Source organism: Eurytemora carolleeae, unplaced genomic scaffold (genome assembly GCF_000591075.1).
Source record: "Eurytemora carolleeae unplaced genomic scaffold, Eaff_2.0 scaffold129, whole genome shotgun sequence".
In the NCBI taxonomy this organism is placed as follows: Eukaryota; Metazoa; Arthropoda; class Copepoda; order Calanoida; family Temoridae; genus Eurytemora; species Eurytemora carolleeae.
In genome coordinates, this window is record NW_019396235.1 from 371080 (window position 1) to 383105 (window position 12026).

The 12026-nt window shown below is 33.2% G+C and overlaps 2 protein-coding genes across 5 annotated transcripts in view; both read right to left on the reverse strand.

Annotated features, from left to right (window-relative positions):
- Positions 1 to 9206: 9206 nt before the first annotated feature.
- LOC111698971 (neuroblast differentiation-associated protein AHNAK-like) lies at positions 9207 to 10759 on the reverse strand. Its single transcript, XM_023469479.1, has 2 exons — positions 10705 to 10759; positions 9207 to 9772 (listed from the first exon to the last, which is right to left on the reverse strand). Exons 1-2 carry the CDS (start codon positions 10757 to 10759, stop codon positions 9207 to 9209), a joined length of 621 nt encoding a protein of 206 aa, XP_023325247.1.
- Positions 9884 to 12026, reverse strand: part of LOC111698995 (palmitoyltransferase ZDHHC15) — a 9256-nt gene continuing 7113 nt past the window's right edge. For 2 of the 4 annotated variants that reach the window (XM_023469509.1, XM_023469510.1), the window contains 2 exons: positions 11858 to 11955; positions 9884 to 11209 (listed from right to left, as the gene is read on the reverse strand). In XM_023469509.1, the coding sequence (XP_023325277.1) occupies positions 11026 to 11209; positions 11858 to 11955 (282 nt within the window). In that variant the 3' untranslated portion in view covers positions 9884 to 11025. The remainder of the gene's footprint in view (positions 11210 to 11857; positions 11956 to 12026) is intronic. The other 2 variants (XR_002764655.1, XR_002764656.1) reach the window with 2 other exon arrangements.

The following is a 12026-nucleotide window of genomic DNA, read 5'->3' on the forward strand; positions in this document are numbered from 1 at the left end:
GGAAGAAGTTTATTAAGTACCGAAATATTGCAAATTTGCAGCCTCGTTAATTTCATTTGTTTTTTTATTTCATACTTTGAAAAGAAATAAAAAAAAAACTTTTTTGGTTGCATGAAAAATTTTTAGAAAAAAAACCAAGAATTGAAATGAAATATATTTCAGGTTAATGGCATGCAATATAATTATGAAATATACTTGTGTTTGAAATCCAACATTAATCAACTAGCCCAGGGTAGTCATAGTTAGACCCACAGTTCACCCACTCTTTGGGTAGTCATAGTTAGACCCACAGTTCACCCACTCTTTGCACCCACTCTTTGGGTAGTCATAGTTAGACCCACAGCTCACCCACTCTTTGGGTAGTCATAGTTAGACCCACAGTTCACCCACTCTTTGGGTAGTCATAGTTAGACCCACAGTTCACCCACTCTTTGTCGTAAATTACGATTTTACCTTTTTTCCCCAATAAAAGTCGACCCCCTCAACTTAGAAACTCAAATAAACCAAACGCTATGACCATTCCCACGTGGTCCTACCGAGTTCCTCGATAAAAATTTGAGGCAAATTGGTCCAGGGGTTCAAGAGCAATGATCGGACAAACAAAAAAACAGAAACCCAATCAGAGATTACAACTTTATATATATATATTCAGATTGTGAGAATGGTTTACATCAATTTTCAGACATTCCTTTTTAAATATTTACAAATAATGATTCTAGTGATATATTATAGTATTATCAGGTTGCTGCAAACCAAAATATTTGTTGCAGAGTGAAGTATTAACGCTTGGCTCACAATCTATATATTTTAGAGTCTGTTAAGTCTCAAATTGATTTATTGATTTATTTGCAATTCCCTACAGGTATATATATGTATATATAAAGTTTAAAGTATACATGTACTATCATAGATTAATAACAACACAGATACAACACTAGATGTCGTCTTTTCTTGAGGCAGAGGCCCAAAGGAGTTACGCGCATGCGGCGAAGAACAGGCTCTCTATCTGTCTTGTAATTCATCGCAGCATGCGCGTAACTCCTTTTGGGTTCTGCCTCAGGGTTATTGTGAACGAAAAACCCCTAAACGATGAAAAGATTACATCTAGTGTTCTATCTGTGTTGTAATTAATCTATACTTTACATGTTTGTATGTTTGTTTGTTCACATTTTGATTGAACAAATTCAAAATAAAGCTGCACTATATACTATACATATAATTTATGTATGTATGTCACGCTATTTGTGTGTCTCTTATAAACCGACCCAATGCTCCTACGTGTTACATCAGATCAATATTAATAAAAGTTATCTTTTTGAATTAATTTATTTGCATTCTTTTTTTTCAATTCCCATTTGAAGAAGAAGAAACCTGATAAATGAAGTCCCAAAATAGAGCTGTCATATCCTTGACTTCAACTATTTATCTAAAGCTCGATGAATATATTCCACTCATTCCACTGTCTCAGTTGTTAAATAATTAGTTTTCAATGGTTTATAATATTGCATGCAATAAATAATAAGGATGTTTTAAATGTTTCGGCAGTTTAAAATGAAAATTATTCATCTCATAGCCTAAAATAAAAAAAATGCCATATATACATTCAGGGTTACCCACAAAGCATGAGACTAGAATGACGACCTGAAACTCTTTTGTTTGGACGAAAAGATAAAATTCGGATTTAAATCTGAAATATAGCCTTTCAATGGCATATCAAATAATTTGGCTAATGATAATAAAAAAGTAATTTACAGCTGCAATGAATCACGAATGTAAGAGAGAAGACTGAATAAATTCCGTACAGTAGTCTCTGAAGTCTCAACCTTTTTGGGTAACCCTGTACTTGACCAAAACACATTTAAATCAGGCGCCTTAAGTAAGTTTCATCAGAAGTACAATATTGACATAAAGCTAGCCAAATAGAAAGAATTTTGGCGGGAATTTAATTGGATTGAAATATGGATAAATAAATTAATAAATAAACGGCCTACGGCTACGGTAAACTAAAGGCCTCCTGGGATTAAAAGTCTAGTAAGTCTTAACTGAAGAACACAGTTTCACCAGATAAATGTAGATTATTTGTATTTGTTATTTTATACCTATTAATTGGGCTATATGCATTTAAAATATTCTATTATCCTAATTTTGACAGATTTGGAATGAGAGATCAAAATATGACTGAAAACATTCCAATACAGACAGGATACACTTTGTTATAGTTAATTTACATGGGCCGGGTCCATATAATCTTTGTAACCAAGGAAATTAAAGAAATTCTTGTATTTTTAAACAAATTCTTAGTTTTTTTAAATCATTTAAAAAAATTAAAAAAATTTTGTTAAAAAGTCTCCAGTTATGCAAACTTTGTTGCTAATCAAGAATCAGGAGTCGAGATCCTAAACTTTATTACAAATCAAGATCAGGAGTCGAGATACTAAACTTTATTACAAATCAAGATCAGGAGTCGAGATACTAAACTTTATTACAAATCAAGATCAGGAGTCGACATACTAAACTTTATTACAAATCAAGAATCAGGAGTCGAGATCCTAAACTTTATTACAAATCAAGATCAGGAGTCGAGATACTAAACTTTATTACAAATCAAGAATCAGGAGTCGAGATACTAAACTTAAATACAAATCAAGAATCAGGAGTCGAGATACTTAACTTTATTACAAATAAAGAATCAGGAGTCGAGGTGCTAAACTTAAATACAAATCAAAAACCAGGAGTCGAGATACTAAGCTTTGTTGCAAATCAAGGACAAACGATAAACATCTGCATGCTGAATACATGTCTTTTATTGCATTGAATACAGGGGCAAAGTAGTGAATGGGGGGGGGGTACTTTTGTAATCAAAGCCCTGTATCACAAAATTATTTATGAAATTATTACTCACAAATATGATAATAGTAATAAGTCTTTTGTGAAATATTTTGAAAAATAGAATTAAGAGAAAATTTCTTTTGAGGATTTTATTTGGGTTTAGTACTTTTTGCATATTTTTGCACTGATATATGTAATTGCGTATCTTCACACCCCCATGTAATTTATCTATAATTGCGTATTTGTATAATACTACTGTGAGACCCTGTATTAAGATGCCTAAATGAGGCCTAAATGCAGATACACAGATACAACTGCAGCTGTCCTTTCTTCCCACGATATCATTCCACTCTAACCATGAGAACCTGATTCAGGAGTAGATTTAATCAGTCCCAACCCTAATCCAAGCTTTGACATAATCCTAGAGTTAAACCAAACCCAACGAGTTCCGGTTTATATATATGGAGTACTAACAAAACTACAAGTACACAATATACATAAAAAAAACAAGGAAGAAATGAAGATAAAACCACGGATTTCTCGGGTCCAAATGAAGAAAAAAACAGGGAATTCTCGGGTTCAAATGAAGGAAAAAAACTCCAGGGAATTCTCGAGTCAAAAGGAAGATAAAACATAGGCCATTCCCAAGCTCGGAACTCTAGAATGGGATACCTGTAATCCCGACTGCTTAATCCGCATGTACAATATGGATACTTTTCATTTAATGCTTAATCCACTCTTTTTTAATATAGAACAGAAAAATCAAAAACCAGTTTTAAATATTAGAGAGACCTTCCCGTTTCTGCATAATATTTTAAAGAAAAAGATAGGATCAAGCATTGATCCCGATATCCACGATATTCTAAAGTTCCAAGCTCCGGGTCCTCCGGGTCCACAATTCAAATGGTAAAAAGCGGGGAATTTCTGGATCCGAATAATGAAAAAACTAGGAAATTCACGAATTTAATTGGTAATGCACATGTATGTTCATTAAAAAGAAGATACATTAATTTGTATGAATGCCAATAATGCATATAAGTCTTAGACAATTTTTACGATATAAGTTAATTATCCATGGTTTCATTTAGATTTAAAACTGAATTATTTTCACCATATTTTCATTCTTACTCTAAAGTAACTTTACAGTATAAAGACATGTTTTTGTTTTTGTTTATTAATTATCAGTTTTGTTTGAATTTTTTTTATTTTTATTTTTACTTAAAACACCATGAAAACTCAGGTTCATTTGAAGTATAACCGATCTGAATTTCAGACTGCTAGAGCATAGGGATTAATGTGATTATTGGACAAATGATGATGCCAATGTTTTTGGCGATATAATAAACGAAAAAAGAATAATAATACCAACTATTTAGAAATCTTCAATTATGTTTGATAAAGAGTAAAACTATATTTAATGACATTAAAACAGAATTATTGTTTTGAGAGCTGGAGCATCATCTGATGTCCGATTAATTATGAATTCAGTCTTTTTTTGAAGATATTATGTGTTTCGTATCCAAAGGATCCTTAAATATCCCTGAATACAGATGTCTCCTTATTGGTCGTGTACAGTACTTGTACACAATAGAACATGGTGTGGAAAATATCGCATATTATAGGTGCAATTCGATCTCTGCAACTCTCTTATATCTGTTCGGAACGCACTTAAAACTTCTAAAACAGCCGCTAGATGGCTATATACTAGGAGGGAAAGCAGCCCATACAATTCTTGGGCCGATTCATTTCCATGCTTCAACTTTAATCAGCAATTTATCAACATGCTTCATTAAATCCCACTGATTTCACGACAATGTCATTATTTTAGCCTTCAAAACTTTGTCATTTTGGTTGTAGATCTAAACATTATGTGGCTCGCAAGATTTAACAGCTATTCACTCTACTATAGCCGGTATATCATGGGGTTTCATTTATTTGACAATTTCGAATAATAACAATAATAATAATAAAATGCTATCTGAACAAAGCTGGAACAAAAAATAACATTTAAGAAATGTCAAGTTAGTTCTTTAGGAATTCCCAGTATTCCTCAAAATTAAGTTAATAATTAAATGCTCCATGGATTTATGGATTTCTCAATTCTGTGCATTTTCAAATTTATGTCCCGTCCCGTTTTGCCTTATAAAGTCTGTGTTTGTACTGAACAGCTGGCTCTTTCTGATTAAAAGTAGGCCCGGTACTTGAATTGAACGGAGTTCACTGTTGAGGGAGGGGTCAGTTGGCTGCCATACTCTTCCTGGACCATGAAGGGGGGTCACTAGTCCAGGGGTAAGGACCTGGGACCCCCCTGATAGGTTAAAAATGAACAAGTTATCAACGAGGACAAAATTTGTTTGCTGCCTTATTTTACCCTGACAAGTGGGTTAGTTGGCTGCCTTATATTTACACTATGTCCTAACCAGGGGTGGGGAGACTTCAAAAACTGAAACTTACAAGCTGCAAATAATGAGAAAAATGGTAACACATGAGCTGGTCTGGGAAAATGAGAATTAATCTTCATATCTTGATATAATGTAAGAAGTTGTCCAAACACTTGATTATTGCTTCCATCAAAAAAAGGAATTCAGTCTTTGCCACAAACTCGGATTTTTAAATACCAATTTCTTTAAAACCGAATGTTGTAGACCGTAGATGTTTCATACTATGAATTCTGGTGGATCAAACAATGAAAGTTTGAAATATGAAAGGTATGCATCATATGGTTGTTGAGATTTAGGTATTATAAAATTGGCATTTGTGGCAAAACTCAATTCCTTTAAAATATAGAGGGGGGGGGATCCCTGTGCCAGCCCACTCCTATTTTTGCCCTCACCAGGACAGTAAAAGAGCAATTTAGCTGTTAGGATTTCAAAAATATTTCATTCCTTGCATTGTTAATTTTTCGTAAATGTGAAGAAAAATTCTCAAAAAATGTCCTTTTAAATGACGTTTCCTGTCGATTTATCATTACTTTTCAGAAATATTTTCACCATAACCTCACACTTTCAAAAACTGCATTTTTTGGCAAAATTCTGCTGATCAATATTTTATGGCGTTTATTACTTTCCTGGGATAAAAAAATTCTAAGAGAGGGGCGGTGTGGGGATATTTTTAACTTTAATTCATTATACGTTTAATGATATTATGCTTTGAATATATGTGATTATTCTTTTTATTCTATTCTATCCTGTCTAAAACATTCTAATACAAAACAATTCCTGACATGAACCCCTGTCCGGAGCTCTGGTGGCAAGATTGTAACTAAGTTGAACTAAGTTGGGTCTAGGTCAAAGTTTCGTGTACACTTGAACATAGTATCTCTATTTACTATATCCTCTTTTATAAAAACAAGTGTTTCCCCGCCTAGCCTTCTAATCCACTTGTTTCATATTTCCGTTATGAAGTGTGGTTGGGTGGGTGGGGATTGCTTGTACGTAAAAATCTGGTAAAACTGGATCCACTTTACCCTCAAAAATAACTTTGCTCCCCTACTAGAGATGTCAACGTTTTCTTTTTTACTTATCTCAGCTTTCGTTACGATAGTGTTCACAAAAGTACAAAATGTTTGAAATGTTATGTTGCACACATTATGAAATTTTATGACGAAGACCAACGTTATACGTAATGAATTTTCTGCACTTGAATGCATTATACATTGTTAAGCTCTAGTCAAAGAGAATAGAATATATATTAGAGTGGAATTTACTAGAAAAAAGTGTTAAACTGCTATTTTGTTGTACTGTTTCCATACTGCAGGTGTACTTCACATATTTATGCTATATAACCTTTTGGGCCCTGGAACATAATTTTGTAGAAAATCTAAAATTATTAAAAGAAAACCAAATTATAACTTCCAAATTCCGTTATAACTATAAATCAAATGATGTTTTTTATTCACTTAATTCATTATAAAGTTTCTTTAACAGCTTAAAAAAATCGAAATTGAAATGGAAAGTCTAGGGAACATACTGTATTAATGTACTCTACTGAATAGTCCATAAATGAGGCATAGTCCAATGATAAACATAGTCCATGAAAACCATAATCCAGTAATATCATACTGATAGTCTAGAAATATTACATTAATCAGGCATAGTCCATGAAAACCATAATCCAGTAATATCATACTGATAGTCAAGAAATATTACATTAATCAGGCATAGTCCATAAAAACCATAATCCAGTAATATCATACTGATAGTCAAGAAATATTACATTAATCAGGCATAGTCCATGAAAACCATAATACAGAAATATCATACTGATAGTCAAGAAATATTACATTAATGAGTCCAATGGTTAAGTCGGATATAACATGCAGAGGGTGGCGACCAATCATTAGGAAGTGAACATACAAACTAATAATTAGAAGCTATGACAGACAATCTGGTAGAATGTCGGGTGTCCCTTGTAATAGGAGTTAAATTAAGCAATATTAAACGCATAAAAAAATTATTAACACTATAGGTGTATTTTAATTTGTATCGTAAAAATTTCATTTTTTGTTACAGCACCTATCGCAACACTATGAGCCCATATCTCAGTCTCAATTTAGTAAATTCATCTTGAGCATATAAAATGGGGATAGTAAGATGTCCCTAAAACTCTGATTGATTGATTAATTAACAGGGTGATTTCGAAATTATTATCGATGATACAGGGTGTCCTAATAAACGTGGGAATTCAGTGACGAATGCGATGTTGTCTATATTAAGAATTAGCATTGTAATACCTTATTTCAAAAGCCATAATCTAATTTTGTCTGCTATAGTTTATTTTATTTTATTTTTTATTTCTTTTATTTTAAGACGGTAAGGCTGCAATCAAAATACTAATGCAAGGAAAGTTATTTCAGAGGTGTACGCATTTTTTGTACTGCAGTGTACTGTCTTTGGACGGAAAAGTAAACACAAGACGGATGCCACAGCCTGACGTGGAATCCATTTTCACAAAAACAATTTATGCAATATTCTGGTCATAGGAAACTATTATGTAAATTTTCAAAATTTCAAAACTAAATGCTTTTAACCTCCTCGGATACTAGACAAACACTGATACATCTATTCTTGTTTACAAATTCCGCCCAGAGAGAACTGTTTCAATATATACGTGACCGCAATTAACTTTCCTTGCATTAGTACCTGAGCTGCAATAATGTGGTTATAGTGTATAGAGTGTATAGAGGTTATAGTGTATAGAGTGATGATGTACGCTAATCCTTTACTAATTTTATAGACCATAAACTATACCGAAAGAGCAACTGCATATTTGTTTATTATAAGGAGATTCTGGCCTAACCTATAGTATATCAATATTAGTATACAGTTGTAAGTGTACAGTACAGCTAACTGAGCACACAGGTAGAGAACTATCATCCCCCCTGGTCTGTTATCTCTCTGCAAGATGAACAATGGAGACATACATGTTTACTGTGTTGGTATACTGTAATTTTCTTTTTTACTAAGTATAACCGTATGCAGTCGAAACATAAAAAAATTGTAAACATAGCAGACCAAAATCCTTCGGATTACAGCTTTCTCGAAAAAGATGTAGATAAACAAGATTGTGAAATTAAAAAAAAACAATTCTATACAAAACCATCGAAACCTATTATAAGGCTGACAATCTTTAAAAGTGCCCAACAAACTAGATTTATAAGACAGGATGTGCCACAAAACATGAGTTTGAAGATATTGTCTTTGAAATAATTTGCGGCATTTACTAGACAACCTTTTTTCACACTTGTACTTCTTCACACAATAATCGCAAATTTCCCCTTATCCTAGAATATCTAAAGTGTGGTCTGCCTTTATGCGATTTAGATATTACCGGCCTCCGACCACATTTGAAAAATGCCATGGGACTGGGGTATTTTGTGATCATTCTTTCAAGAATTAGATTGGGAAGTTATTGCAGCAAACAGCAAATGTCATGTTTTGCGGGACACCCTGTTTATGAAAACTGTTCAGAGTACGTTTATGACAAGATTTTTTAATATTGAAACTAGAGTAAACTAGATCCTGATATAAGGAGACACTTGCATCATCTATTAAACCTAATTTTAGATTTGTAAACCTAGAACTATATTAGGAGAACCTAGAAACCTATCTGTAGGACCTAGATCTATATTTGGAGAACCTAGAAACCTATCTGTAGGACCTATATCTATATTAGGAGAACCTAGAAACCTATCTGTAGGACCTAGATCTATATTAGGAGAACCTAGAGAAACCTATCTGTAGGACCTAGATCTATATTAGGAGAACCTAGAAACCTATCTGTAGGACCTAGATCTATATTAGGAGAACCTGAACCTAGAAACCTATCTGTAGGACCTAGATCTATATTAGGAGAACCTAGAAACCTATCTTTAGGACCTAGCCTATATCAGGAGAACCTAGAAACCTATCTGTAGGACATACATCTATATTAGGAGAACCTAGAAACTTATCTGTAGGACCTAGATCTATATTAGGAGAACCTAAAAACCTATCTGTAGGACTTAGATCTATATTAGGAGAACCTAGAAACTTATCTGTAGGACCTAGATCTATATTAGGAGAACCTAGAAACCTATCTTTAGAACCTAGATCTATATTAGAAGAACCAAGAAACATATCTGTAGGACTTAGATCTATATTAGGAGAACCTAGAAACTTATCTGTAGGACCTAGATCTATATTAGGAGAACCTAGAAACCTATCTGTAGGACCTAGATCTATATCAGGAGAACCTAGAAACCTATCTGTAGAACTTATATCTATATTAGGAGAACCTAGAAACCTATCTGTGGAACTTAGATCTATATCAGGAGAACCTAGAAACCTATCTGTAGAACTCAGATCTATATCAGGAGAACCTAGAAACCTATCTGTAGAACTTAGATCTATATCAGGAGAACCTAGAAACCTATCTGTAGGACCTAGATCTATTTTAGGAGAACCTAGAAACCTATCTGTAGAACCTATTTAGTAACCTATCTGTGGAATCTGGAAACCTATCTGTAGAACCTATTTAGAAACCTATCTGTAAAATCTGGAACTTAAAATACCAGTCAATGATAATAAATATTTATTCTCTTATAAATACATGCAGTCTAAACTGGACACTAGTTTGTGAAACCATCCTCCACTAGAGATATAGAAGAGGACAGTTTCACAAAATATATAAATTGGATTTTACGATCATATTTACTGAATTTGAAGGGTAAAGTTGTTAAGATTCAAGACACAAGACACAAGACGAGGATGTATATCAGAGATAGAAAATCAAACAGCAAAATGTGTTTAAGCTCTTGTAGGTATTTTAATTTCTACTTCTTTGGAGTTTGAATTAAAGTTAATATATTTGACATATTGTGTGTCAAATGCAATCTATAGGACAAGATTTTCTCATGAAGATTATAAAAGTTAGAAAATACATATTTTTTTAAAACAAAAGAATCGGTTCAACATATATTTATATTCCCTAACTATTACAACTATATGTGATGGATATATTTTGGGTGTACACGGAAACCTGTCAGATCAAACTGTACAATGTACATGTAAGTTTGACCTGTGAAGACCTTGATGCACTACAACAAAATTGGAATCCTCAAATTCATTTCATTTATTTATAATCCCATTTTTAAATAAAGTGTTAAAGTTTTGCTCAACCCCCCCCCCCTTCATGAAAAATAGTCCGATAGTTTGCACACTTCACAATACATTTCATTGACATGTTATTTGAGCTTCAAATAGTTTTCGAGTTAACTAGAAACATGTTACGTAAAATTACAGGCGTTGGATCGGTAAAGCGTATTATTTAAACAGAAAAGTGAAGTTAGGTAATAAGAAAATTGTTACTTCAATCATTCAATGTGTTAAGAAATACTGCAGGTGGAATGCGGATTACTCAAGCAAAACTTTTTCTTATTCAAATCAGTCATCGTGAATAAAAATGTGTTCCGTGATTCTGTGCGCAAACATATTTTATTTAAACTAAACAAATTTCAAAATAAAATCTAAATCTATTAATTTTATAGTTTATCTACCGGCTACAGATGTAGCTAGAAAATGCAAGTTAGATCACTTTGGAATAAGGATGGTACTGTGCTGTCTGTAATGCAAACTGAATAAGTACAATGTTTAAGGAGAGGGAAGACGCACTCCTGTCAGTAAGGTTGAAGAGTGTAAACAGTAAACACTACCCAGATCATGATTTAATGATAAGAGAGCTGGTGCTGGTTGTATGCTGCTGCTGCTGTGCTCCAGGAGAAGTGAGGACGGTTTGCATGCTGAGCAGTTCCTCCTCAGAGTCAGACTCCGACAGACGGATTCTCTCCTCCCTCTCCTCCTCTCTCCGGAGCATAGGAGCTCTTTCCTCCTCCCCAGACCACCTGATTATTCAAGGTTTAGTTAATCAATTCTTTTCAATCTTTATAATAGAAGCAAACCTAAAGAATTGGAGACAAAACATATTTGCAAAAAAACGAACTAAAACTTATTTTATTTACTTTTAGAGGTTTGTGTCATCAACACACAATTTTAAATTCATTTAATCATCTGATAAAGGGACAAAGGGAAAGATTCTTATAATGTGCAGAATGTCTGATATATCTGTAAATCTAAGAAGAAACTTGATTGGTCTTATTTTACACTGATCTTATGTCTTTTCACTAATTTTTGCTGAAAAATAAAACAAAATAAAATAAAATAAAATAAAAAAAATATAATAAAATATAATAAAATCATGAAAGGTAGGGAAAAGGCAGCCAACTTTCATCTGGCCTATTTAGCCTGCAACATCAACTTATAATTAGTAAACCAACCCAATAAAATCTTTCAAGTATCATCGGATAGAAATAGAAACGATAAATGTTAACTCCTCTAATGTTTCGGGGCCAACCTTTTAAGTAATACAAAATTCAATTATTCAATTGAAAATGTCAAAACAGATCATTTGCTTTTACGCATTAAGGGAAAAAAAATATCTAAAAATGTAAAAAAAACTCAGCACTCAAAGGCAAGTGGGAATAATACCCCACCTTTCCTCGCTATCTCTCCGTCCCAGCTCCGGGTCTGTAAATCTCTGCGGGAAGGTTAAACCGTCTCCCATACTTGTAAACATAGGCAGCATTATCGTCTAGAAGAGAATACTAGAGTTAGAGATTATCAAGAAATCAAAAACATTCCTACTAGAGATGTCAACGTTTT